Source organism: Gallus gallus, chromosome 22, assembly GCF_016699485.2.
Source record: "Gallus gallus isolate bGalGal1 chromosome 22, bGalGal1.mat.broiler.GRCg7b, whole genome shotgun sequence".
NCBI classification, from domain to species: domain Eukaryota; kingdom Metazoa; phylum Chordata; class Aves; order Galliformes; family Phasianidae; genus Gallus; species Gallus gallus.
The window spans coordinates 1322280-1349082 of NC_052553.1; the positions used below are offsets into that span (position 1 = coordinate 1322280).

Sequence of the window (26803 nt, forward strand, 5' to 3'; positions counted from 1 at the left end):
AAGGGACTTGATGAGGTTTTATGCGATGCTGATCATTGCAACCCTAGAGACACCGAACCAGAGCTCTGCAGTGGTGTCAAAGCATACGGATGCTTGGTTGGGATAAGGGACCTGCAGCAGTGCAGCCCTCGTCCCACTGGGGCTCTCCCTCATCCCAAAGCCCCTTTTAAGTCTGTTTTCAAGGGGAGGGAAGAGGGGAAGGATGGGGAGAGCAGGGAAAGGGGTCGGTCTGAGTTCAGCAGTCCGAGCATCCTGCTGTGCAGAAGGGAATGGGGATCCCAGGGCTTGGCAGCTTGCCCAGGGGGAACCCGAGCTCTGTTCTCATGGAGTTCACAGCCCAGCTGCCCATGAGTCCCTCATTCCACTTATAGAGAGGAACCTGGTGTTTATGAGCCAAATCTGTTTTTATCCAGAGGGGGAAGTTCAGAATTGTCGGATGGATTCTCAAGGCATTGTATGGTTCTGTGATACAGCTGTGAATCCCTCTGGGAGAAGAGGGGAGGGGAGAGAGGAGAGGAGAGGAGAGGAGAGGAGAGGAGAGGAGAGGAGAGGAGAGGAGAGGAGAGGAGAGGAGAGGAGAGGAGAGGAGAGGAGAGGAGAGGAGAGGAGAGGAGAGGAGAGGAGAGGAGAGGAGAGGAGAGGAGAGGAGAGGAGAGGAGAGGAGAGGAGAGGAGAGGAGAGGAGAGGAGAGGAGAGGAGAGGAGAGGAGAGGAGAGGAGAGGAGAGGAGAGGAGAGGAGAGGAGAGGAGAGGAGAGGAGAGGAGAGGAGAGGAGAGGAGAGGAGAGGAGAGGAGAGGAGAGGAGGGCTGCCCTCACCCCACATTATCAAACCAATGTTTGTTAGCCAGGTCAGGATGGGCTGATAAGACTGAGCGTCCCGTGCGGCCCTTTATGACAGGCATCATCTGTGAGTCATTAATTCCCACTTTGCTCCCACACCTCCCTGCTCCCTGGGGGCAAGCTGTGCTCAGATCCTTGCCCTCATTTCATTTACCACCTGCAGCAGAGCCGTGGAAGAGTGGCAGTGTGGTGACTTGTAGCCATGGGGGTGCCCCATTGCGGTGCACTGAACTCACACCCAATGCTTCTGCTCTGCAGCCTCCCTGGGTTTGCAGGGAGCCGTGCTGCAGGCGATAAGAACTCAGAGCAGCCTGTCCTGGGGTGATAAATCCTCTCTTGCCTGAGCCCGGTGCAAATCTGCCTTACGTGGAAGGCGTTCTGCACGTCTGGCTGGAATTTCTTGCTGGGCGGGTGGGTGATGTGTGTGTGCATCCCTGCAAAGCATTGCTGCCCCGATGTGCAGTGTGAATGCCCACGTGCCGAGCACAGAGCTGCCTTTGTTCAGAGCTGTGCACAAACACGACGTCTGCGGTTGTTGGCAGGGATAACTGCTGGTCCAGCTTTATAAATAGGAGGCTTGTGGCTGCAGCTTCCTAGAGAGGATGAGGAGTCCGGGTCCTGAGTGCTGGCGTGGATAACAGTTCTTATTTTGGGGCACTAAATTAAGCAAGTGATGCTCAGAACGGGAACCGAAGTGCCCGCTGTTAACTGGAAGAACACATAGAAAACCACCAAACAGCTCCAAGCTGGGGGAGCATCTGCATGCTGTGTGTGTGCAAAGCAGCCCATACACAGCAACAGGTCGGGATGTCGGTCCTTCCAGTGCTGCTGAACGTGCAGGGCTGCGGAGCAATGTTTGCTCAATCAGCTGCCTGCAAAGCTCTGCATGACCTGAGCTGCGTGAAGTCATTGGGTTTGGTTAAGCCAAGGGCCCAGCATGCTTGTGGGGTTTGTCACGCCCAAGGAAACAACCCCTAATTCATCTTGCTCCTTTAAATCACGCTTGAGTTGGATTGCACTCAGCGTGGACAAGCCCTGATGTCTGCAGGGAGCACGGTGGACTTCCAATTCATTGCCACAACGAGGGGATGCTCCCAGCTACCCCAAGCAGCTGCGTGCCCCATTGGCCTGCTGGCCCCATTGCACCTGCTTAGCATCACCCCCTTCCCCTCTCCATCCCAAGCTGCCAACCGTGCCCCATTCCCCACTGGTTCCCAATGCACCAAGCGGGTTTATTGCTACCCTGAGCCTTCTGCCTCTGCTCTCACAATGCTTAAAAAGGATCGGCCACTGAAGGGTTATTTAACTAGCCTCAGGGTTATTTAGAGGTGAGTCATCTCTAGGGAGGGAGCACAGGAGCGGAATTCTTGCAAGCAGGGCGCTCGGTGTGAGTTATATCAGCCCAGAGTTCAAGGTTGGAGAAAGATTAACGAAGGGACTGCATTTCTCTGCTTCGCTTTTGGGGTCGTTTTTCTTCCACCCCATCCACATAACCCCCCGTACAGAGAGTCTCGTTGTGTAACAGCAGAAAGTCCGAAGGTTTTCCTGTTTGTTTGGGGTTGTTTTTTGTTTTTTGGTTTTTTTTTTTCCCTTCCCTGAGTTTTTCTCCCCAAAACGATCCGGAATTCCCCGCTTTCCGGCTCAGTGGCGGTGATGGGATCGTTCTGCACCGCGCTGCTCTCCCTACAACCCCACAACGGTGGGGGGGGGGGGCGCTGAGCAAAGCCCCCCACCTCTCCCGAGAGCTTCAAGAACTGAAGTTTGGGCATATGCATATGCATATACATATATGCATATGCATATACATGCATATTTTCATATGCATGTCATATGCATATGCATATACATGCATAAAACGCTAACAAATCAATAATAAAAGCGCGTGAAACGTGAGCCAGGGCTCAGCTTTCCCTCTGATAGTGATTTTGCAGCGAAACCTGCTGCGGTTTCTCGGTGTGTTTGTGGCAGTGCCCGGAGTTCGCGGCCAGCGCTCCTCCTCCTCCTCGCTACGTCACCTCGGCACCGGAGCGCTCTGCTTGCTCACATTGCACCACACATCGCTCCACTCAGCGAAGCTGTCAGCTCGTGGAGTTCACGTCGTGTTCGGGCCGGGTCCCATTTTGGACCAAACCCGTTCCTAACTCGGTCCGAATCCGGATCTCAGCCCGGGCGCAGCGCGCTCCGCTCCGCGCACGATGCGCTCAGCTGCGCTCCGGTTGTGCCCCGTTCTACTGCTGCTCTTCGCGGTGCGTGGATGGGTATGGGGGGGCTGAGAGGGGGGATAGGGGTACCTGGGGGGCACGCGGGGACACCGAGGGGATGTTTTGGGGTCTCGGGATTCCCGGAGGTGCTGCCCGATGTCGCCGCGGCATGCCCGGGCTTGCCGCGCCGTCGAGGGGGTATGGAGCGGTGGGGATGGGGATGGCTTTTGTATGGGAAGTAGCGGGGTGGGAGGCAATTGGGGGGGTGTTTTTGGGGGGATGGGAATACGGGGGAGTGGGTTGGGATAGGTGGGAGTCTGTGGGAATGGGGGGCGTAGGGGATCACGTGGAGTGGGGGTGATGGGGGGGAGCGCGGGGGATTGGAGTTCTTCTTTAGTGGGGACTTGTGGACAGGGGGGAGTCCAGAAGTAGGGGCTCACCCAGATTGGACGCTATGGGGGGGTCTGAGGGCACAGTGGGGCTCCCTGGATAAAGGGGCTATGGAAGGGGCAGGGGCTACGGGGGGCTCCCCTGGTTTAGGGGTTCTGCAGGGCTCCTGTGATCCCAGGGGCTGTGGGGGTTCACTTGGCCCCCATACAGGGGGTGGCGAGGCTATAGGGCCGCCTAGCTGGCCTGGAGGCTGTAGGGAATGCTGGGGCTATGTGGGCTCAGCTGGCCCGTGAGATGGGAGCAGTGGGCTCACCTGGGTGGGTTTGTAGGGGACAGGGGTTGCGTGGGGCTGAGGCTGTGGGGCACAGAGGGGGATCGGCCCTGTGGGGCGGTGGCCACGTGCGCGTGGGGCTCGGGGACAAGAAGCCTCGCCATGTGGGGGATGGATTCCTATGGCACTGCCTCGTCGGGAGGGAATTCCCCACTTTTTGCTTGCGAGCCATTTTGTCGTCGGTGTGACATCACTGTGAGCATCGAGAACATTCGGCAGCGTTGGGGTCTGGAGGTGCAGTGTGGGAATGCGTCACATCAGCCCGTATAAAGGGGGCCCAAACCTCAGCGCCGGTGCCATTTGGGGTGGAAACTCCACCACGCGTGGGTTGGATTCCTGCATGGATGAATGGTGCCCAAACTATGACATACCTACAGCCTCACCTCACCTGGCTCCACAGAAATGCATCCCCGAGGCTGGGGGAGCTGGGCTGTGATTTGTACCATCACAGAGGCACTCAGACCCTGGTGGGGTGCCCACCATCCAACCCTAAAAGAGCATCAGCTTCTCGCCCGGTTCCTTCCACGTGCAGTTTATAGGAATTCAGTGAGTGGGGTGGTGTTTCCCAGCATCCCAAAGCCTCGCTGATGCCATCACCTAAAGGAGGTGTTCAGAACAGCCGTTTATTTGGCTGTTTAACTCGGTGCTGCACATGACTGTCGCCCGATGCCGTGCCATGGTTCCTTCCTTTGGTCACCGCTGCCCCTTGCATCATACCTGGAGCTGGGCCACCAGCACACGAGGAGCAATGGCTCTGGATCTGCCAGAGCTCAAACTCCAACTGCGGTGGGAAAAACCCCTTTTGGTGTGGCTGGAAATGGGGCAGGGCTCAGCCTCTCTCCCCAAAACGGAGCGCCGGCGTTGTGTTAATGCTGTATGGACACTGCAGGGGGTCTATATGGGATCGGTGCTGCGACGGTCCGATTCCTCCCTTGGGTGAAAAAGACAGAAAAGAAGGGAAATTCGCAGAGTTTGGCTGCGGTGGCTTTGAGTGGATGAGGATATTGGATTCCTCTGCCTGGCAGTTCCTCCACCCCAGCTCAGTGCTGGGGTCGTTTCCTTCCCATGTGGGTTCTGGCCCCGGGTGCTTTGCAGGGCTGCCATACAGGCTGGGAAGGCGGGTAACCTTATCGTGCACAGTTCTGTTTTGTGATAGTGATGAAATCCCACACCCGAGGGGCCCTTCCAAACGGCAGGCGGGGTTGTGTTGTTGGTGAGATCAACTTTGCAGGGTTTGAATGGAGAAGGAGCATTTTTTCCCTGTGAGGACAGGCAGTGCATTCTTCATCCATGAAAACCACCGCGTCTCCGTTTGGTGAAGCCCTAAAACTGCAGAAGTGGTGGAAGGCGAAGGGTTTGTGTTAGACAGAAAAAGGCTTTTTGTCCTTTGTAAACACCCGAGCAGCTCAGGCTGGCGGTGTGAGCTGGACCTGAGCTGCTCTCCGTTCTCTTCTCCCTTCCTGCCCCAATGCAGAGGAGGTGGAGGGCTCCAGGAGTGCATCCTCGAAGTAATGCTGGTGGTGAACGCAGGGCTCTGTACTCCATTAGGACAGTGTCCCCTCCTTGTGCCATTGTTTGCTTTGTCAGTCCCTGTGCTCAGCGCCCACACCCTTCCTTGTGGGAAGTGATGAAGAGGAAAGGGGAGGGGGGGGGGGGGGGCAATATCTGCTCCTGCAGTGCCTTGGAGGTACTGTACAGCATTTATGACTCAGGGAAGAAATATGTGCAGGCTATGGGAAGGGCACAACGTGGCTATGGTGCCTCTGCCTGGCTGCCGTTGCCCACGCATCCCTGTGCCCTGTCCTGGTGTCCCAATGGTGTGGAAATGGTGGGAGCAGCTCAGCCTTCCTCCCCAGCGCCTCCCTTGCTCCTCTTCATCATTCCCTGCACAGCACCGTGCTGCTCTCTTCCTTCTGTTGGTCCACGTGCTCAGAAATGGGGAAGGAAAGCAGGCGTAATGGTGTCCAGCAGCTGCGGGCTGTCCTGGTGTGATGCTTCTCCTTTGCACCAAGGATTTGGGGTGTTTCTAACCTATTTTTCCCACGTTTTGAACAGGAGGTTCAGTTGGGATCTGCTGCAGCAGTGAAGAAGAGGGCAGACAGGTCAGACCTCCAGAAGCCAGACCTCTACAGAAGGAAGTGTCCTATGGGTAAGGCAGTCACAAGCATCACTCCGTGCAACTCAGTGACAGCACAATCAGCTCTTGCTGCAAAGACGTCTCCACGTCTCGGCAGCACCGTGTCTCCAATGTGGTGCATGAACTCATACTTCTTTCCATTCCACCCCTTCTTGCAGGCACCTATGAGGCAAATGACTCCATCTAGTGCCTCCCATGTAAGAAAGACGAGTACACCGAGTATCCAAATGACTTTCCCAAGTGCCTGGGCTGCCGGACGTGTAGGGAAGGTATGAGCTGGTGTGAGGGAGGGTTGCTATCAAAGCTTCTGCATAAGGGGTGAGGACATCTGCAGCAACCCCAAGGAGCAGCTCATGCTGGGTGTGCTTGGGATGGAGGGAGCAGGCTGCATCCTGAGCTGGCACAGTGGATGCTTCCAGGTCTGCATCTCCACGCAGCACAGCATCCCCTGTGCAAAGCTGGGATGTGAGTCCTCCAGCAAGGACTGGGAGGGTTTGGGTGCATGGCGGTGCTTGCAGGCTGCTGTGGGAGCTTTAATGCAATCATTGCTTTGGCATGTGGGCAAGGTAAAACTCCACCCTGGGGAGCAAGCTGGACTTCCCTGGGCTTGTGGGTTGTTGGCTGCATTGGGGAGCGGGTGGGAGAGCCCGAGCAGAGCTGTGTTGCTTCTTGTCCACAGACCAGGTGGAGGTGAGTCCCTGCATCCCCACCAGGAACACGCAGTGCGCTTGCAAGAACGGCACCTTCTGCTTACCTGACCACCCCTGTGAGATGTGCCAAAAGTGCCAGACCGAGTGAGTTGGAAGCTGGGGAGCTCTTGGGCTGCTGTGGGGATCCCCAGCTGCTGAACCTGCCCCGTATCCCCCATTCCAGGTGCCCCAAAGGACAAGTGAGGTTAGCTCCGTGCACGCAACACAGCGACCTGCTGTGCGGTCCACCCTTGGAAATCTCCTCCAGCTCCTCCAGTAAGTTTGGGACGGGGTGAAGGATGAGGTCTGGGGGCTGCTGTTGAGGCAGCAGCTCCCCACACCCCCATGTTGTCAGCTTTATGGATCATCATCACCTTCACTGTGCTGCTGGCTGTGATCCTGGGGCTCGTGCTGGTGTTCTGGAAGAGGTGCTCCTCCAGACACCACGGTGCAGGTGAGGGGGCTCATGGGCCATAGACATGGGGTCCTCACCCCCCAGGGTGTGGGCAGGAAGGGGACGTTCCATGGGGAAGAAGGGTGACAGCACTGCTTTTTCTTGCAGGGGATGATGGAGAGCTGAGCTGGAAGCCCAGCGCCGTGGTGGTGAGTTGTGCTGGGCTTTGCTCCTCTTGCTCCCCGCTTTGCTTGCAGCTCATGGGAAGGGAGAAGGGGGGGAGGTTTTCCTGCAGCCCCCACTGCCGGGATGGGGGGCTTCAGCTTGGCTGCTCTGCGTTTGTCTCCCAGCAGAACAGACTGTTGCAGCGGCTGGGGATTCAGGACAACAGATGCAATGAGCAGATCTACCAGAACCAGCAGCAGCAGGAGCTGCTTTTCACAGCGCAGGGCTCAGAGGTTCCCCATGGTGTGGAGATGGAGGTATGGCACCGTGCCCCTCTGCTCCTCCTTGCATGGCTGAGCTCTGCTGCTTTCCTCTGCCTTGAACCGATGAACTCAAGGGCTTCCAGAGCTGAACCAAGGTGTCTGCATGGAGATGAAGACGGGCACGGAGGTGGAGATGGGCACGGAGATGGAAGATGGGCATGGAGATGTTCTATGCCCATAATCTCCTTCGTTCTACACTCAGTACTGAGCAAACCTCTCCCTGCCCAGCACCCAGGATGTACTGTGACCCCAGTGTTAGGAACCCATCACCCCCACTGGGGAGTATCCCAGGGCTGTGTAGCAATCTCCTGCCTTAGCAATGCCCAGAGGTGTTCCCTGACCCCACTGTTAGCAGGGTGGGGGGATAGAGCTCATGCCAGAGCTCTCTGGGTGCTGTAATACGTTCCTTTTTCAGGGGACGGAACGAAGAACCCCAGATCCCAAAGTGGAAACCCAGAGGAAGCTGGTTCCAGTGCTAGGAGAGAACCCCATAGCCCGTAAGTGTTGGGATGTGCTGGCGAGCAGGGATGGGCTGAGCCTGAGGGCTCCGAGAAAGCTCTTCCAGCCCAGATATCCACGTTCCCTGAGCTTCTCCCTTCTCATTCCAGTTTTGCATCGCTCTTTCAACACCTTTGTCGACTATGTGCCCTTCCCGGAATGGAAGAGATTTGGCCGAGCCCTCGACCTGCAGGAAAACGACCTTTATCTGGCAGAGCAGCACGACAGGGTCTCATGTGAGCCGTTCTATCAGATGCTCAACACGTGGCTCAACCAACAGGGCAGCAAAGCCTCTGTGAATACGCTGCTGGAGACCCTGCCCCGCATCGGCCTCAGCGGCGTGGCAGACATAATTGCATCCGAACTCATTAGCAAGGGCTATTTCCAGTACGAGGTGAGCTGAGGGGCACGGCCAGCCCCGCGTCTCCCCGGCTGGAGCTGAAGATGTGAATTCCTTTGAGAACCCTTATCTTGATCTCTGTGACAGTGCTCTCGTGGCTCCTTTCTCCCTGAGCCATCGCACAGTTCAGCTGAGCCTGGAGGAGTGGATCCCATTGGGAAGCAATTGGGGTCTTCTCTGCCACACTCAGCGTTGGTGCTGCCTTATGGAAGCCAAGCGAGTGCCTTGATTTCATCTGGCCAACGCAATGAGCCAAAAGGTCTTCCAAACTGCCTTTGAGATCATCTGATTTGCAAGCACTGATTTCATACAGACCTCGGTGCAGAGCTGCACCTTTGCTTGGTGCAGGCACTCACTGGTTCGAACTGGATCCACGTTTTGAAGCTTTTTATTACTTTTTTTTAGTGATATTTCTGCTTGTAGAACATCTCCGAGCGCACCGTCATGCTTAGCACTGCATGCCTGGTGGGCGAGCATCTCTGGGACTCCTGGGTTACCCCCTACAGTCTATTTAGAGTTGCATTCGTAGCTAGTTCTGCTTGCCCTTAGGAGTAGACACAAGAGTATAGCAGTGGGGTTGGTGATCTCCAAGGTCCCTTCCAACCCAAGCCCACCATTGTACGACTGTAGGCGATGCGGGCGCGATCCATCGGCGCCGAGGCTGCCCTAATAGGGCTGGTGGAGGCTGGGTCGGTTCATTCCCATTGCCAGGGCTCCTCCACCTCCAGGGACAGCACACAGCTCAGGGATGAGGTGTTGCAGCCCTCCTGCACGCCTTGGCTGGGTGATGGTGCTGCAGTCCAACCCCGGGAGCTCCCCCTGTGCGGGCGCAGGGTTGTGGGGAGCCCCTCTGCACCCCTCTCCGTCCTCTCCACCCCTGTGCCAAATACCAGCAGAACTTTTGTATTTATGTATTTATTAATTGTAAACACGTACATTGCATTAACTTAAAATATAATATAAAAATAGCTGTTTTTTTTTTTTTTTTTAATTTTTTCTTTTTGTACTATGCGTGACGGTGTGTTTTTATACAGAGCTCTGGCCCAGCCAGTTAGTTTTATCCAGTTTTTTTTTTTTTTACATGTGTCTTTATGAAGAATAAACTTAAAAACAACAATCCTGATTCCTCCTCCCTTTTCCCCTTTGCTTTGCCATTGCTTTGCCATTGCTCCGTTTCAGCTTTGCATGCCCTGGATATTGCAGAGCTCTGCATCCCCACCAGCAATGCTGCTGCAGGTCCCTCAGCAGCAAACTTCTGCTGCTTTGGCCACGGGTCCCATGCTCTTTAGCTGCCTGTAGAAGCAGGAGGCTGCAAGCTCGGTCCCTTGTGCAAACAGAGGCTGCGTGCTGCTGGAGCTGCGTTGCAAATCCATGCGGTGCTTGCAAAAACCCCAGAGCTGCCCCCAGCCATCCTGCTGGATCACATCACATGCAGGGCGTTTCTCATTGCAAGCACTCAAAGCAGGAGCTGCCAGCATGGGGAGGGGGGCAGCAGCCCGGTGCTCTGCTCTGCATGCAAACCCAGCAGGGGCAGCTCCTGCAGGACATGCACGGTGGGAATGCTTGCCAAAGGGAACAAAACCTCATCCTACCTGCTGCAAAGCATTGCACCTGCTGCATCTGCACCTCTGCTCCCACGTCCACGGCTCAGCATCCAAAAAGAGCGGTGACACAGAGCCGGAGCATCACCCAGGAGCATCACTCCCACAGGATTCGGGTTTTTAAGGGCTGCATCCTTGCAGTGCTTCTCCACTCCTCCCAAACACACAGGGACTACGCTGGGCTTTTCAAATAGCATTTATTACAACGGAGCCTTCCAGGCTCGGCTCCCAGGCTGGGAGCGTGGGGGTGGGTGCTGGGGGTGGGGGTTGGTGGTTTCTTTTGGCTTTTTTGGTGGTCTTCTATATCTATTTTTTTTTTTTTTTTTGCTTCAAATTTCTTTTTGGTGAAACGTGTGCACTCTGGGCTCTTGCACTGCCGAGGCCCAAACTTTCCATGGGGAGAGGTGGAGGAGAGGGGCTCCTTTTCCCAGCAGCTCCCCAAACCGGGACAGCCCTCTATGGAAGCGGATGGAGCCGCGGTGCGTGGCTCCTGCAGCCAAGTAGGATCCTCTCCTTGGTCCGTTGGGGACCAGGCTCCCTCCTCACCCTACTGCAAGTCCAAGGGGCAGCAGGATGGCATCCCACAAAACCCAACCCTACCCTGCAGCTCCTGGTTACAACTGGAAGGTGGAAGAGGGATGCTTCTCTTCTTCATCCTCATGCGGTTGATGTTGGAAAGAAAGAATGAATGCAAACAAAACCAGACAGCCCTCGTGCTCCTGTCACCTCTTCTGCTGCTGCTTTGTGCCAGTCCCGGCGCTGGCATGGGGACAGCAGAGCCCTCGCTGTGGGGATGCACTCCCTCCATCTCCTCGGGGCACCCATTGGTGGCACCCAACCGGCTCTGGGCGGCCTTCCTCCTCCTCATCTCCTGGAGCCACGGCGAGGACGGGGCTCTCAAACCACAGCCGAGGAGGAGGAGGAGGAGGAAGAGGAGGAGGCCGTGGCTGCCGACGATGAAGGAGAGGAGGAAGGGGAGTTCCAGAAGAGCCACCGCCTCTTGGGCTGCCGTTTGAGGTGGAGGTAGTCTTCCTTCTCCCGCTCCTTCTTCGCCCGCTGGTAGTGGTCCTCCTCCTTCAGGTACCACACCGGCGGCCAGCGGTGCTTCTCGAAGTACTCCTGGTTCTCTGCAGGGACATCGGGGGTGAGCACAGTGCTGGGCGTCCCCCCCTCCCCACCCACGTCCCCTCCGCCCCCGCGACGGCTGCGCTCACCTCCCGACATGGCCTTCATGTCACGGGGAAACTTGCGGCAGACGTTGTTGTAGTTGGTGCAGATGTGGTGGAGGCACCAGTCGGCGAGCTGGTAGGCGCAGTGGAACTGCGGGAGATGGAGCACGTGTCAGAGCCACCACGGGGACCTCATCCATCCCAAGGCCCCCAGTCCCCATGGGCATCAAGATCCTGCTGTCCTCTCTGCCACGGCGGCGTCACCCCCACCTCATCCATCCCAAGGCCTCATCCCACCTACCTGTGCCAGCTCCAGGAACACGAGCACGTCCCCATCGATGTCCACCATCATCTGCGCAGCTTCCATGAGCCCGGTGACGGTGTACTGCTCTGTGGGACATGCAGGGGCTTAGGGGGGCAGTTGGGATGGGGTGACCACAGAGCTGCCACCAAGCTTTGGGTGACACCAACTCACCGGTAAGAGCCACCAGGTGGGGCAGGCAGAGGCGGTTGGCCAAGATGATGAGCTTCATGTCATCGAGGTCAGGGCTGGAGCTGAACTGCCCAGTGTAAAGATACTCCAGCACGGCCCGCATGCAGCTCTTGCTGGTGTAAGGAAGTGCCACCTGCAAGAGTCACACCCACGGTGGTGATGGGTCAACAGTTGGACTTGATCTTGGAGGCCTTTTCCAACCTTTATGACTCTATGATTCTATGGGCACGGTGGGGATGGGTTGATAGTCGGACTTGATGATCACAGAGGTCTTTCCCAACCTTAGCATTTCTATGACTCCCATCGTCACCCCATGGCTGTCCCAAACCCTCCCTGAGTGTATCCTCACCTCGTTAGTAGAGCTCTCCACGAAGGGACCGCCGAACATCGCGGCCATCCAGTCGCAGCTGGAGATGAGCAGGGGCTTGTGGGCACTGATAGCACCGTCATCCAGCACGAAGGTGACATCTGCAAACGAGCAGAGGGACGGCCCCATCACACAGGGCTCAGCCATCCCCACCACAAGACACCAAAGGGAAGGGGGCAGAAGGACGAATGCATGGCCCTGCACTTTGCCCTACGGACACGTTTGTTTACCAGCATCCTCCGAGGAGCTCAGGGAAGGGCTACGTCATCCACAGCACCGCGTGCTGCCCTGCCCGAGGGCCTTCCCAAGGTGAATAGTGACGTAATGGAAAGCAAAGGGCAAAACTCGGGGAGAAAAGCCTCACCCACACACTGCAGAGCATGCCCCCATCCTCCTCCCTGCTCCTCCCAAGGACAAGTGATCCCTGCTCTGCTCTACCCTGGGCTCTTCCAGGGCTCCCACAGCCCACCTTGATCTGTCTATGTGACACCAATCCAGCTAGAGGAAGAATATAGTGTTTTCAGGCCTGGGATGGCACTTGAAGGTGAAAAACCCAGAAACACAAAGGCTGTATGTGAGCACATCCAAAATCCCAAGGAAGGTGGAGCACAGAGATGGGGACGGGGTCGTACCCGAGAAAGTCCCCTTGGCCAGGCATTCCTTCACCCGGTTCGTCCTCCGGACGTGGAAGGCTTTGGTGATCTCCTGGTTCATGAACGCCTCGTTGTTGAGGATGTTGGCCACCATCATGCGGAGGTCGAACACCTCCAGCAGCTCCGCGATGTGAGCGATGTGCATGAGGTCCCGCTCCTTCTCGTCCAGCTCCCCCGTGTACAAATACTTCAGCACTGCCCGGAAAGGGCCCGGTTGGATGGAAGCATCCATCTTCACCACCACCATCAGCTTGGATTTGTAGGTCAACGGGTCTTCCGCCATCTCCTCCTGGATGCTGATGAACGCCCGGCTCCAAGAGGAGAGGTCCCGTCCCCTTCGCAACCCACGCTCCCCATTCTCGTAGCGGTTCCCCCGTAGGATCCCATCACTGGTGGAGGCTCTAAGGCACGGTTTTCGCTGGCCGGAGCCGCCCTCCTCGGTGCTTTCACAGATATCAAAGCTCGCAGCCCGGAGGAGGAAATCCCGTCCGTGGTGCCTCTCCTCTTGGTGCAGCATCCTCTCAGCCGCTGCGGTGACGGCAACCCCAAACCCATGCCCTGCACTGCTCTGCTGGTCCTCCTCGCTCAGGTCCATGAGGAACAGGTCGTAAAACTTGGAGGAGGAGGTGGAGAGGTAGATCTTGTGTGCGTAGATTTTGATCTTCTCTTGCAGCACCAGGATGACGTCCGCGCACAGGGGGTCCTCCAAGAGGTGGGCCGGGTGCTCCTCATTGTTGGACGGGGGATCTGGCACCACGATGATGGGCGGAGGGGGCCTGGGGGGCAGGAAGGGGGCTTGGAGGAGGGGCCGCTGCACGTTGCGTAGGTGGGACTTCCAGAACTGCAGGTGACGGCGGGAGATGAGGGCGGCACGGATGGCGTTGTCGAAGACGTCCTTGATGCCAAACTGGGCCACCACGCTCGTCTCGTAATAGGGGATCCCCAGTTCTTTGGCCACCTCCCTTCCCTTCTCCGGGGGAAGTATCTCGTTGGGTTTGATTGGCCTGGAGAAGAGGAGATAATGAAGGTGATGAAGAAACCTCGTATAATATAGAAGACAACGAAGAGATGACCCATCCCTGGAGACACCCAAGGTCAGGCCGGACGGGGCTCTGAGCACTTGACTGAGCTGTGGGTTTCCCCGTTCACTGCAGGGGAGTCGGACCAGACGGCCCCTTCCAACTCAAACAACTCTACGATTCCATGACCTCTTTGCATGAGTGGCAAGGAGAAAGGATTTGGGGGCACGGACAGGTCTCCCACCTGGCCAAGGGACGCCGTGCCCGGTTGACGGCCTCCAGGTCGGCGTAGCGCAGGTCCAGCTGGCAGCCCACCAGGATGACGGGCGCACGGGGACAGAAGTGTTTGATCTCCGGGTACCACATGGTCTTCACATGGTGCAGGGAGTTGGGGTTGGCGATGGAGAAGCACAAAACCACGACGTCGGATCTGAGAGGGGAAAAGGGTCAAGATCCATCCGGGCAATGGAACCTCCCACCTCGGCACGGGGTTCTCCTCTTCCCTACCTGCCATATGCAAAGCGCCGGTCTTTGTGGTGGTCTCCAAAGGTGTCCCAGAGCCGTAAGGACACGCTAACATCATCTACCACATCCCGCGAGCGCTCCAGCACCTGGGGGAATGAAAACACTGTGAATCCTAAAGTTCTGCACGAGGAAAGTCCCCAGATCCTCCCAATGGGACAGTCCCACCAAGGGGACCATTGCCACCAAGGGGATGACATGGGTCTTCCCCATGGAACTTATTTCTCTGACTCCATCCCCATCCCCACAGAGCTGATCCCTCACCTCCTTACCATCCTAGCAAAGGGACCATAGTCAGCAAGATGACCATCCCACCAAGGGGACCACTGCCACCAAGAGGAGGACATGCAGGAATAAATCCCATGGGGAAGCCCCAGCTCCATCCCTATCTCTATGGGGCTGGTCCTTCACCTCCTTACCATCCTAGCAAAGGGATCATTGCCACCAAGATGACCATCCCACCAAGGGGACCACCGCCACCGAGCTCAGGACACAGAGGAGTAAATCCCACAGGGAAGACCCAACTCCATCCCCATCCCTGTGGGGTTGGTCCCTCATCTCCTGACCACCCCACCAAGGGGATCACCCCACCAAGGGGACCACTGTGACCGAACTCAGGACACAGAGGAGTAAATCCCACAGGGAAGCCCCATCCCCATCCCTGTGGGGTCGATCCCTCAACTCCTGACCATTCCATCAAGGGGACCACTGCCACCAAGGGGACAACCCCACCAAGGGGACCACTGCCACCAAGGGGACCACCGCCACCCAACTCAGGACACAGAGGAGTAAATCCCACGGGGAAGCCCCAGCTCCATCCCCATCCCTATGGGGTTGGTCCCTCAACTCCTGACCATCCCATCAGGGGGACCACTTCCACCACAGGGACAACCCCACCAAGGGGACCACTGTCACCAACGAGACCACCGCCACCCAACTCAGAACACAGAGGAGTAAATCCCACAGGGAAGCCCCAGCTCCATCCCCATGGGGTCAATCCCTCAACTCCTGACCATTCCATCAAGGGGACCACTGCCACCAAGGGGACAACCCCACCAAGGGGACCACTGCCACCCAACTCAGGACACAGAGGAGTAAATCCCACAGGGAAGCCCCAGCTCCATCCCCATCCCCATCCCCATGGGGTCAATCCCTCAACTCCTGACCATCCCATCAGGGGGACCACTGCCACCACAGGGGACAACCCCACCAAGGGGACCACTGCCACCCAACTCAGAACACAGAGGAGTAAATGCCACGGGGAAGCCCCATCTCCATCCCCATCCCTATGGGGTCGGTCCCTCACCTCCTGGCACACGCGGTACTGGTCGATGGCCCACACCGTGGGCACGTGGGTGGCGAGGAGCTGGTACTGGGTGAGCGTGGCGTTGCAGGCGCGGGCGCAGATGAGCCGGGTCTTGCCCACCGCGTTGTCCCCGACCACGACGCACTTGATAGTCTCTACGTTTGGCCTCTCATAATCCATGTCAGAATCCATTAATTGGGACCTGCGGGGAAGAAGAGACGAGAGGATGCTCACAGCCACCAGCAAGCACGGCTGCCTCCTTCCTCCCTGCACACATCCCAGCCCGTCCCCTTTAAAATTTAATATCCTCGTGGCTGCGTGCGTTGCTGTGCCGCGCGTCAGACACATGCCCTCCCCTCCCTCCTCCCTCCCTCCCTCTCCCTCTCTCATGCTTGTTCATGTGAGATGAGGCTTTTATTTTTTATTTTTTTTTCTTTATTTCCCCTTTCTCCCTTCCCAGCATTTGCAAGCGAAGCTTCCAGATGGGAGCACGCACAGCAGCACCGCCAACCCCTATTGCTTCTATTGCACAGTGAGCTCTGCACACACACACCCCCCCCCCAGCACCAAACTCCCCCAAATTTCCCACCCTGTTTGCTCCTGCTTCTGACCCAGAGCAGCAAAGGCGCTCATTGCATTTCCTCCCAGCGCCAGGTGCAACATGAAACCTCCCCCGAGGAGCACGGAGCTGTGAGCCCAATGCAAAGCGCACGCATCCTGCAGGCCCATGTGCACAGCAGCAGCACCATTCAGAGCTCAGATCTGCAAGAATTAACTCCTTGCAGCAGGGAACGGGTGTGGGGCATTGCAATAGGGCCAAGGGGTGCCCCATGCATCTGGATGGGCATTGCAATGGGGATGGGGAGCACCGGGCCTGAGGGTGGGGGCACTGCAATAGGGGAAGGAGTATTGGGGATGGGTGTGGGGCACTGCAGTAGGGCCAAGCAGTGCTTTAAGCATCTGGATGAGCATTGCAATAGGGCCAAGGATATTGGGAGCACTGGGACTGTGGGCACTGCAATAGGGCCAGGGGTCCCCGGATCACTGGGACTGAGGGCATTGCAATAGGGCCAAGGGGTGCTCCATGCATCCGGATGGACAATAGGGCTCGGGGTGTTTGGAGCACATGGATTGGGATTAAGGAGATGCCCACAGGGGGAACTGATGGATGGGGGGGGGGGGGGGGGGGGGGGAACAAAATAAATCCCCATTTCTTCGAACTTTGCAAAGCAGCACATCTCACATCTCTCCCCCCCCCCATCACCCCCTCCTGAGATGCTATAATAAACCACCAGCGCAAAACCTTGGAGCAAAAATACCCCGTAACGATGGCAACCGGCGCTGCACGCGGGGAGCTCCGAACGGAGCAGCACAGCAAGGACTTTGCAATGTGAGCAGCTCCCTCCTGCACACACCTGGCTGTGCAGGGATGCAGCACGAACCCAAAGCATCGCACCCAGGTGGCTCTGGGCCGACCCCAAAGCAAAACTGCCCCATTTGCCACCATCAGCCCCATTCCTTCCTCCTTTTAGGGAGCTGGGATGCTCTCTGGGGGCATGGCAAAAAAGGGGGTGGGATGCAGGGCACGCTGCTTGCTGCCCCAATACCTCCTGGAGATCTGTTCCCATTTTGATCGCTTGGAGCAGAGCTTTGCTCTATAGGGTCAGGAGGTCCCCAGGGCGGTGTCAGAACACACAGAGCTTTGCAGCAGTTATTTATAGGGGTTCCCAAATTCAGCCACCAGCACACAGAGCTGCCCCCTGCAAACTCCTTCCCCAATGCTCCATCTGCCCCATATCCAAACCGTGGGCCCCCAATACACCCCCTCCTAAAAAACAAAACACCCCAAACTGCTTTTTCCATGCTGCCCAACCTGCGGTTGCCACGGCAACTGCACCATCACCCCCAGGAGCCGTTGCCTAGCAACAAAAAAATCCTCCATCCCACCCAGCGAGGGGAGGAGAGCCCCTAAAACAGAGCGGGGGCACTGCAATAGGACTGGGGGTGCTCAGAGCATTGGGATTGGGGCAGTGCAATAGGGCTGGAGGTGCTCGGAGCATTGGGATTGGGGAACTGCAATAGGGCTGGGGGTGCTCGGAGCATTGGGATTGGGGCAGTGCAATAGGGCTGGAGGTGCTCGGAGCATTGGGGTTGGAGCAGTGCAATAGGGCTGGGGATGCTCGGAGCATTGGGATTGGGGCAGTGCAATAGGGCTGGGGGTGCTCAGAGCATTGGGATTGGGGCAATGCAATAGGGCTGGGGGTGCTCAGAGCATTGGGATTGGGGCAATGCAATAGGGCTGGGGGTGCTCTGAGCATCAGGACTGGGGGCAGTGCAATAGGGCTGGGGATGCTCAAAGCATTAGCACTGGGGCATTGCAATAGGGCTGGGGGTGCTCAGAGCATTGGGACTGGGGCATTGCAATAGGGCCAGGAATGCTCAGAGCACACGGATCAGGGGATAGGGGGCATTGCAAAAGGGGATGGATTATTGGCAACGGGTGTGAGGCGTTGCAATAGGGCCACGGCATCCGGATGGCCACTGCAATAGGGCCGGGGAGCAGCAGGCCCGGCACACTGCAATAAGGCCGGGGCTGCTCGGAGCAGCCAGGTTGGGGATGCAAGGAATTGCAAAGGGGGAACGGGTGCGGGGCATTGCAATAGGAACAGGGCGTGCTCCAAGCATCCGGATGGGCACCGCAATAGGGCCGGGGAGCAGCGGGCCCGGAGCGCTGTTATAGGGCCGGGAGCGCGCAGAGGACTCCGCCTGGAAGCACCGCAATAGGGCCGAAGGTGCAGGGAGCACCGGGGCCGCTCGTCGGGCATCGCAAAGGGGACGGGGAGGGGACGCGGAGCAGCCGGATAGGGGGCACTGCAATAGGGCCGGGCCCTGGCTGTGCTCCCCCCCCCCTCGCGGAAGGATGCGCGGAGGCGGATGGGGAGGTCCGTACTTACACCAACACAGACGAAGCGGCGGCTCCCAGGGGCCGGGGCCGGGCGCACCCCCCCGGACATGGTCACGGCGTAAGTTGCGCGGATCGGGGCTGCGCGGCCCTGAGCTGAGCTGCGCGTTTTAAGGCCCATGGCGGCGCCGAGGCCGCTCCGAGCTCCGCATCCGCGGTTCCGCAGCGCTGCGCGGAGCCCTTTGAGCGGAGCCCTTTGCGCGGAGCGGCGGCGATGCGCGGAGCGCTGCGCGGAGCCGCGCGCTGCAGTCGGGGCCGCTCCGCCTCTCATTCACAAAAAACAAGCGGCCCCGAGAAGCCCCGCCCCCGCCCCCCCCCGCGGCCGCTCATTGGCTGAGAGCGAGCCCCGAGGAGGGGGGCCGGGGGGGGCTTCTGGGGGTGGGGTCCCATCCTGACCCTCACCCCCCCCCCCCACCTCCGCGCAGAGCCGTGTGCCCCCGTGACCCCCATAGGACGCCCACCTGCCCCCGAATGCTACCCCTGCACAGACACCCCCACCCCCCCAAATCCTCTATCCTACCCCTCACCCCTTCATAGGGGTCTGAAACCCCCACTCTATGGGGTCCCGTCTGCCCCTGACCCTCCACGGCACCCCGTCGTGCCCCTAAACCTCCTTCTATGCCCCCCCCACACCAATAACCCCTCCATAGGGCCCCCTCGTGCCCCTAACCCCCCTCCATGGGACCCCACCTTGCCCCCCCCCCCCCCTTACTGCACAGCAGGGACAGAACTAGGGGGTAATAATATAACAGAGGTGACCCCTTCCCAGCAGTGGGGGGAGCAGAGCCGGGGGGGGCTCGCACCCCCATTTCCCCCTATAAACACTGCAATGACGCCTTCACACCCCCAAACTCCTCCCCCCCCCCCCCCCCCACGGACTCCCCCTCCTCACCCCAATCCCTATAAACCCAGTCATCACAGCAGCAGTGTGGCTGCTGGGAGAGCGCCCGGCCCCGCGCTCTGACCCCGTATATCCGCATCATGTGATGCTCTCCATCCTCCCCCCACATCCCCCCCCCCCCCTCCCTTCTCCTCCTCATCCCCTTTTTCCTGCACGGAACCGCGATCTGTTTGGGGCCCCACTCCTTTTGCATAGGGTTGGGGTCACCCGTTGGGTTGGGGTCACCCACTGGGTGGGGTCACCCATAGGGTTGGGGTCACCCATTGGACTGGGGTCACCCGTTGCGTTGGGGCTGCCTGTAGGGTTGGGGTCACCCACTGGGTTGGGGTCACCCTTAGGGTTGGGGTCACCTGTAGGGTTGGGGCTGCCTGTAGGGTTGGGGTCACCCACTGGGTTGGGGTCACCCTTAGGGTTGGGGTCACCTGTAGGGTTGGGACCATCTGTAGGTTTGGGGTTACCCATTAGGTTGGGGTCACCCACTGGGTTGGGGTCACCCATTTGGTTGGGGCTACCTGTAGGGTTGAGGTCACCCACTGGGTTGGGGTCACCCTTAGGATTGTGGCCACACATAGGGCTGGGGTCACACACTGGGTGGGGTCACCCATTGGGTTGGGGCCACCTGTAGGGTTGGGGTCACCCACAGGATTGGGGTTACCCATTGGGTTGGGGTCACCCACTGGGTTGGGGCCACCTGTAGGGTTGCGGTCAACCATAGGGTTGGGTCACCCACAGGATTGGGGCCACCTGTAGGGTTGGGGGTCACCCATAGGGTTGGGGTCACCCATAGGGTTGGGTCACCCATAGGGTTGGGGCCACCTGTAGGGTTGGGGGTCACACATAGGGTTGGGGTCACCCATAGGTTTGGGGTCACCCATTGGGTTGGGGTCACCCACTGGATTGGGGCCACCTGTAGGGTTGGGGGTCACACATAGGGTTGGGGTCACCCATAGGTATGGGGTCACCCATAGTGTTGGCACCGATGTCACATCACCAGCACCCAAACCCCACTGCCCACCTTCACCCCCCGCTCACCCAACTCACAGCAGGAGATGGGATCTCTTATCTGGGGAATGGGGGGGGGGTGCCCTTTGGGTTTTTGGGGGGGCATTCGCAGCCACCGCTGTGGGTTTGTCCCCGGTAATGGGATCTGTGGAGCCGCAGCGTTTCTCCTTTCGAGTCTTTCGAGTGGGTCACGGGGGGGGGGGTGGGGGGGCTGGAGGGGGGGTTGGGGGGGAGGAAGGAAGCGTGCAGCCCGGCTGCCAGCCGCATGATTTGGCTTTGCTTGCTCTGCTGCTGCAGGTGCTTAATTGTGGCATAAAAAGTTCCTGGCGGCGTTACGGTCAGAAATTCCTGAACGACCCCCCCCATCCCCCCCCCCCCCCCTCCCCATCCCGTTTCACCCCCCCTTCCCCCCCCCCCCCCCCCCCCCCCCCCCCCCCCCCCCCCCCCCCCGATAAGGTTCTGTGCAAAAAACAAAAGCACAATTGTGACTTCCAGGCGGCCGTGAGCTCCCAACCTCCTCCTCGGCAGGAGGCGCCGAGTGGGGCCAGCGGGGCTGGGGGGGCCCATGGATGGAACCCCATAGAGGTCCCGGAGCTGTGGGGTGTGGGGAGGAGCCCACCTCGCCTCCCTCTGCATCCCCCTCCAGCTGGAATTAAAGCTGTTCCCTTTTAAGCCTCTTGAATTGATCCCATCTGCTCTGGCATCGCCGCTGCTCCCGTGCGGACTGCTCTGACCCCACAGGCAGTAGGGCTGACCCCACTTCTCTTTCTTTCCCCTATTTCCTCTCCCAGAAGGGACTGAAGAACCCCTCTGGGTGTTTGGGATGTGTGCGGATGCTGCTCCAGCACTGCCTTCCCCTATAACCCTATGGGCTCTGTAGGGCTGGGAATCAGCACCGCTATAACCCTACAGAGTCCTGGTGCTCCCCAATGGGGGATCAGTGCCCCTGTGACCCTATGGGATCTGTAAGGCTGGGGATCAGCACTGCTATAACCCTACATAGTCCTGGTGCTCCCCAGTCAAAGATCAGTGCTCCTATAACCCCATGGGCTCTGTAGGGCTGGGGATCAGCACCCTTATAACCCTATGGGCTCTGTAGGGCTGGGGATCAGCACCCTTATAACCCTATGGGCTCTGTAGGATTGGGGATCAGCACCCCTCTAACCCTATGGGCTCTGTAGGGCTGCAGATCAGCACCCCTATAACCCTATGGGCTCTGTAGGGCTGCAGATCAGCACTCCTACAACCCTATGGGCTCTGTAGGGCTGGGGATCAGCACCCCTATAACGCTATGGGCTCTGTAGGGCTGGAGATCAGCACCCTTATAACCCTATGGGCTCTGTAGGGCTGCAGATCAGAACCCCTCTATCCCTATGGGCTCTGTAGGGCTGCAGATCAGCACTCCTGCAACCCTATTGGCTCTGTGGGGCTGGGGATCAGTACCCCTATAACCCTATGGGTTCTGAAGGGCTGGGGATCAGCACCCCTATAACCCTATTGGCTCTGTAGGGCTGGGGATCAGCACCCCTCTATCCCTATGGGCTCTGTAGGGCTGCAGATCAGAACCCCTCTATCCCTATGGGCTCTGTAGGGCTGCAGATCAGCACTCCTACAACCCTATGGGCTCTGTGGGGCTGGGGATCAGCACCCCTATAACCCTATGGGTTCTGAAGGGCTGGGGATCAGCACCCCTCTAACCCTATTGGCTCTGTAGGACTGGGGATCAGCACGCCTGTAACCCTATGGGCTCTGTAGGGCTGCAGATCAGCACTCCTACAACCCTATGGGCTCTGTAGGGCTGCAGATCAGCACTCCTACAACCCTATGGGCTCTGTAGGGCTGAGGATCAGCACCCTGATTTGCACCGCCCTGCAATAGGGCCCAACCATTTCCCTTTGCTGCAGGCAGCACCCAGCCCAGCTCTGCCCTCCTGCAGCAGAGTGGCACGCGTTGCACGGGAGCAAAGAGCAAAGCACGGCGGTGCAGGGGGGGTTGCACAGTACTTACAGGCTGCGTGCCAACGCGGTCATTGTCACCGTGGGGCTGCCCTTCCCTTTGGGGTCCATCTCGTGCTCTGGGCAGCGCCTGCGAGGAGAGGAGAGGTGGGCTGAGTGAATCCATTCACCTCCTGCACGCTGTCACCCCCCCCCCCCCACACCACCCCAAGGCTGGAAACCGTGGCACAGTGCTACGGCCAAGGAGGGGGATGCTGCGGGGAGGAGGGAGGGGGTCTCTCACCCAAAACATCTCTGTTGCTGCCCCTACATCCCAACACCCGGAGCAAAGCCGAGCTGTGGCCAAGGAGTGCAGGGCTGAGCCTCCCCAGGGCAGAGGTGGGGTGAGGCTGAGCTTTGCTCCTGGCACACGGAGCAGGAAACGCCGCTGCGCTGCCAGATTGGAATCACTGCTGGAATCAGCCCCGCTCGCAGAGCCCCAACCCTGCAGCTTGTGGCTATAGGGCTCTGCTTGCCCGAAGGGAACGCTCCGAGGATCTCCAGCCCCGTGCACACCCCTTGCTGGCCAGGGGAAAGGGCTAAAATGAGCAAAAAGAGCATTTCTGCAAATGGAATCCCCCGTCCCGCCAAGCTGGGGGTTCCCTGGAATTAACCCCCCGTGTCCAGGCTGTACGGCCCATCTGGATCCCATCTCCCAGCCACACCACACCCCGTGGGTTGGAGCTCATCCCACCACAGTGCTGCAGGATTTCAGGGCTTCGCCGCGTGGTTTATACATATTTAAACCCAGAAGGATTGCTGCCCTCCAGGGAAAGCCTTATGCAACCCCCAAACCTCCCCTTTCACCCCAGCCCGGAGCTGGTGGGGCTCTCCGGGTGCATGTTTTGCAACCAGGAAGCAAAGCAAGGCAATATGCAAGGTCCTGCTGCAGGATTTTTGCACCCCATAGCGGTGGGGCGTTGCCTGATGGCTGTAGGTGCTGCTGCATGGATTTTGCACCCCATAGCTGGGAGGTATTGTTGATGTGCCCCGTCCTGCTGCCTCCCACTGCCTCAAATCTGTGGGTATTTATAGGCACAGCTTTTTGTGCAGCACTCAGCCCCCCTCCCAGCATTAGGAGCCGCTGACGCCTCGTGCAGAAGCTGTTAAGAGCTTCTATTTGGGGAAAGCTCCCCTTCTCACAACACGTCCTGTGGCTTCTCTGCTTCCCATTCCTCCTCACACAGTGCAAAATAAACCAGCGAGTCACCAACAAAACACCCCCCCCCAACAGCCTCGGGGAGTCCGTTTTTGAGGTGCATTTGGGGGTGTTGCTGAGGTTTGCAGGGGGTGAAACCCAGCAAGAAGGGGTGAACTGGGATCCCATATCCCGTCCCAACTCCACTGCAGCAACATGTGTTGGTTACATCCCGAACGCACCCCTAGGAGCGCGGCTCAGGGCCCGGGGGGCTGCACATTTACACATTAAAAACAAATAGAAGAAAATCAGAAAGGAAGAAGCCTGTTCCTAAGCAACAGTCTCCGGTAGAGATGGAGACCATGAGGAGGAAACCATGAGATGGAGACTGTGAGGTGGAAACCATGAGATGGAGAACATAGGATGGAGGCCATAAAATGGAGACCATGGGATGAAGGCCATAAAATGTAGACCATGAGATGGAGACCATAAGATGGAGACCCTCTTATGGAGACTATGAGATGGAGACCATAAGATGGAGACCATAAAATGGAGACCACAAAATGGAGACCATGTGATGGACACCATGAGATGGAGGCCATAAAATGGAGACCATAAGATGAAGACCCTCTTATAGAGACCATGAGATGGACACCATAAGATGGAGACCACAAAATGGAGACCATGAGATGGAGACCATAAAATGGAGACCACAAAATGGAGACCACAAAATGGAGACCATAAAATGGAGACCACAAAATGGAGAACATGAGATGGAGACCACAAAATGGAGACCATGAGATGGAGACCATAAAATGGAGACCATGAGATGGAAACCATAGGATGGAGACCATAAAATGGAGACCATGAGATGGACACCATAAAATGGAGACCACAAAATGGAGACCATAAAATGGAGACCATAAAATGGAGACCATGAGATGGACACCAAAAAGTGGAGGCCATAAAATGGAGACCATGAGATGGAGACCACAAAATGGAGACCACAAAATGGAGACCATGAGATGGAGACCATAAAATGGAGACCATGAGATGGAGACCACAAAATGGAGACCACAAAATGGAAACCATAAAATGGAGACCATGGGATGGAGACCATGAGAGGGAGGCCATAAGATGAAGACCCTCTTATGGAGACCATGAGATGGAAACCATAGGATGGAGACCATAAAATGGAGACCATGAGATGGACACCATAAGATGGAGACCACAAAATGGAGACCATGAGATGGAGACCATAAAATGGAGACCATGAGATGGACACCAAAAAGTGGAGGCCATAAAATGGAGACCATGAGATGGAGACCACAAAATGGAGACCATGGGATGGACACCATGGGATGGAGACCATGAGATGAAGATGGAGACCGTAGGATGGGGAAAAGAGGCGCTACAAAGCGGAGCACAGCAAACTCCTGGGGTCGCAGAGCCCCACAGCAGGGATGCAGGAGAGCGGGGAGACTCCAAACCCACCCACCACCTCTTCCCCCCCCCGCAGCCCACCCACCCATCTCCAACCCCTCTGTGCCATCCCCAAAGAAACGGGAGAACACCCATTGGGTTGGCCAAGACTCATCGCCCCTATTGGAACCAAGCTTGGACGGACAGGCAGACGGACGGGTGGACAGACGGAGAGACGGACGGGTGGACAGACAGACGGACGGGTGGACAGACAGACGGATGGGTGGACAGATAGACAGACGGGCAGACAGACGGACAGCGGTTACCTGTGTGTGTCCGGGCGCTGGCGGCTGTGCCCGGGCTCTCCCAGCAGCGAGCTGCCCCGTCCCGATAGGGATCATTTTTATACTCTCACCCATGTGACCCCAACGAATGCCCCAGGGATGAGGTTTTTTTTCTGCACTGACACAACCGGAGGGGCCGGAGCTCAAAACAAACCTGTTGGACCACAATCCGTGCTCAGCACCAGGCAGGAATTTTCCACTCTCTGGGTGTGCCGGTGCACGGTGCACGCCAGGACCTGTGCTTGCACGGCTCCCTGTAAGGCAAAGCAGAGAGAAAAATGCAAACTTTCCCATTCCCCAACACTTCTCGTGGTTGCTCGACCTCATTCCTAAACTTCTGTGCTGGAGTTGGAGAGCACAGGTGGAGAAATGCATGGAGGAATGTGTTGGAGACATGGAGTAGACAGAAGTTTTGCACTGCACGTGCCATTCCTGCAAAGTGCATGCTCTTTTTGCACAAAGTACACGCCATGTCTGCAAAGTGCATGCTCCTCCTGCAAAGTGCATGCTCCTCCTGCAAAGTGCATGCCCCTTCTGCAAAGTGCATGCCATTTCTGCAAAGGCAGCACAGCAGATGGTGCTCAGAGTGAGAGATGTGGGCAACCCTTTGCCCCCCGAGCTCTCCCTGCAGCCTTTGTGCCCCAATCCAAGGGTGTGGATGGGGGTGATGGTGGTGTTGATGGTGCAGCGCTGGGCAGAAGGGAGGCATGGACCCGGCTGGGGTGTGACAAATGCCCAAGGGTGACAGGATGGGAATGGAAAGGGTGAGCTTGGGAGAAGTGTTGGTGAGTCAATGGGAACCACAGGAGCGGGGAAATGACCACAGCCAGCGGGGCTGAGTCAGTGAGACCAGCTGGTGAGTCAATGGGAAAGCAGGGGGCTAATGGAGCGACGGGCTGCAGGTGTGTGTGGGGCACACAGAGGGGCAGGAGGAGGGGATAGGGGTGACCCAGCATGGAGTTTTGCACTCTTGGAGTGCTGCTGGGTCACTGAGCCCTGCGTGGGGCTGGATAATGTGAGATCTGTAGGGTTTGCTCGTGTCCCAGCTATTCTGGGGTTGGTTCTGTGGGGTTCACAGCCTCTGCAAGCTACCCCAGGTGGTGCTGTGCTGGCACAGCCCCAGGGTCGGTGCTGCCAAGGGGCCGGGCAGCGGGGCTGGGGCTGTGCCAGGCTCTGGGAGCGGACACACAGCGGGACACAGAGCGGTAGGTGGGAGGACAGGGGGGTTTGGGGCACCAGGAGGCTTTCCATCGTGTGTTGGGGGGCAGGAACAGGGGTTCTGTGCCCCCTGATAGCAGTACATGGGGGTCACCGTGGGTTAATGGTGCTGAGTGCCTGGCGCTGTGCTGGAAGGGGTTGGGGTGGGTTCATGGCAGTACCCATCGGGTCCAGCAGTGTGGATATGGGTGGGGATGGCAGTGGGTTTGGGGGCTGCCTGCTGAGGAGGGAGCAAAAGGTTGGAAAGGGGGGAGCTGGGAAGAGCTGGGGGGCTCCCAGCAGGATGCTGGGTACCCAGCACTGGTTTGGGGGACGTCCTGGAGT

At 58.0% G+C, this 26803-nt stretch overlaps 3 protein-coding genes across 5 annotated transcripts in view; 2 read left to right on the forward strand and 1 right to left on the reverse strand.

Moving 5' to 3' along the window:
- The first annotated feature begins 2892 nt into the window (after nucleotides 1-2892).
- TNFRSF10B (tumor necrosis factor receptor superfamily, member 10b) lies at nucleotides 2893-9488 on the forward strand. Its single transcript, NM_204115.3, is given in 10 exon segments — nucleotides 2893-3086; nucleotides 5818-5911; nucleotides 6058-6168; nucleotides 6579-6693; nucleotides 6773-6864; nucleotides 6944-7042; nucleotides 7151-7191; nucleotides 7336-7464; nucleotides 7886-7967; nucleotides 8079-9488. Coding segments are annotated over 10 exon segments (1107 nt in total). The 5' UTR covers nucleotides 2893-3035; the 3' UTR covers nucleotides 8372-9488.
- Nucleotides 9489-10149: 661 nt separating this feature from the next.
- On the reverse strand, nucleotides 10150-25300 carry RHOBTB2 (Rho-related BTB domain containing 2). Of its 3 annotated transcripts, none has more exons than XM_001232709.7 (11): nucleotides 25244-25300; nucleotides 22371-22448; nucleotides 15499-15700; nucleotides 14178-14281; nucleotides 13915-14100; nucleotides 12631-13655; nucleotides 11981-12099; nucleotides 11614-11764; nucleotides 11440-11528; nucleotides 11184-11289; nucleotides 10150-11096 (listed from the first exon to the last, which is right to left on the reverse strand). In XM_001232709.7, the coding sequence occupies exons 2-11, from the start codon at nucleotides 22427-22429 to the stop codon at nucleotides 10867-10869; spliced, it is 2271 nt and encodes a 756-aa protein (XP_001232710.3). In that variant the 5' UTR covers nucleotides 22430-22448; nucleotides 25244-25300; the 3' UTR covers nucleotides 10150-10866. The 3 variants fall into 3 exon arrangements, with proteins under 3 accessions (XP_001232710.3, XP_015152804.1, XP_015152805.1); XM_015297318.4 differs by lacking the exon at nucleotides 25244-25300 and adding an exon at nucleotides 22602-22687; XM_015297319.4 differs by lacking the exons at nucleotides 22371-22448; nucleotides 25244-25300 and adding an exon at nucleotides 18453-18711.
- PEBP4 (phosphatidylethanolamine binding protein 4) overlaps nucleotides 18425-26803 on the forward strand; it is a 65193-nt gene continuing 56814 nt past the window's right edge. Inside the window, exon 1 of the mRNA XM_025142908.3 lies at nucleotides 18425-18521. The gene's annotated coding sequence lies outside the window, so the exon portion shown is untranslated. The remainder of the gene's footprint in view (nucleotides 18522-26803) is intronic.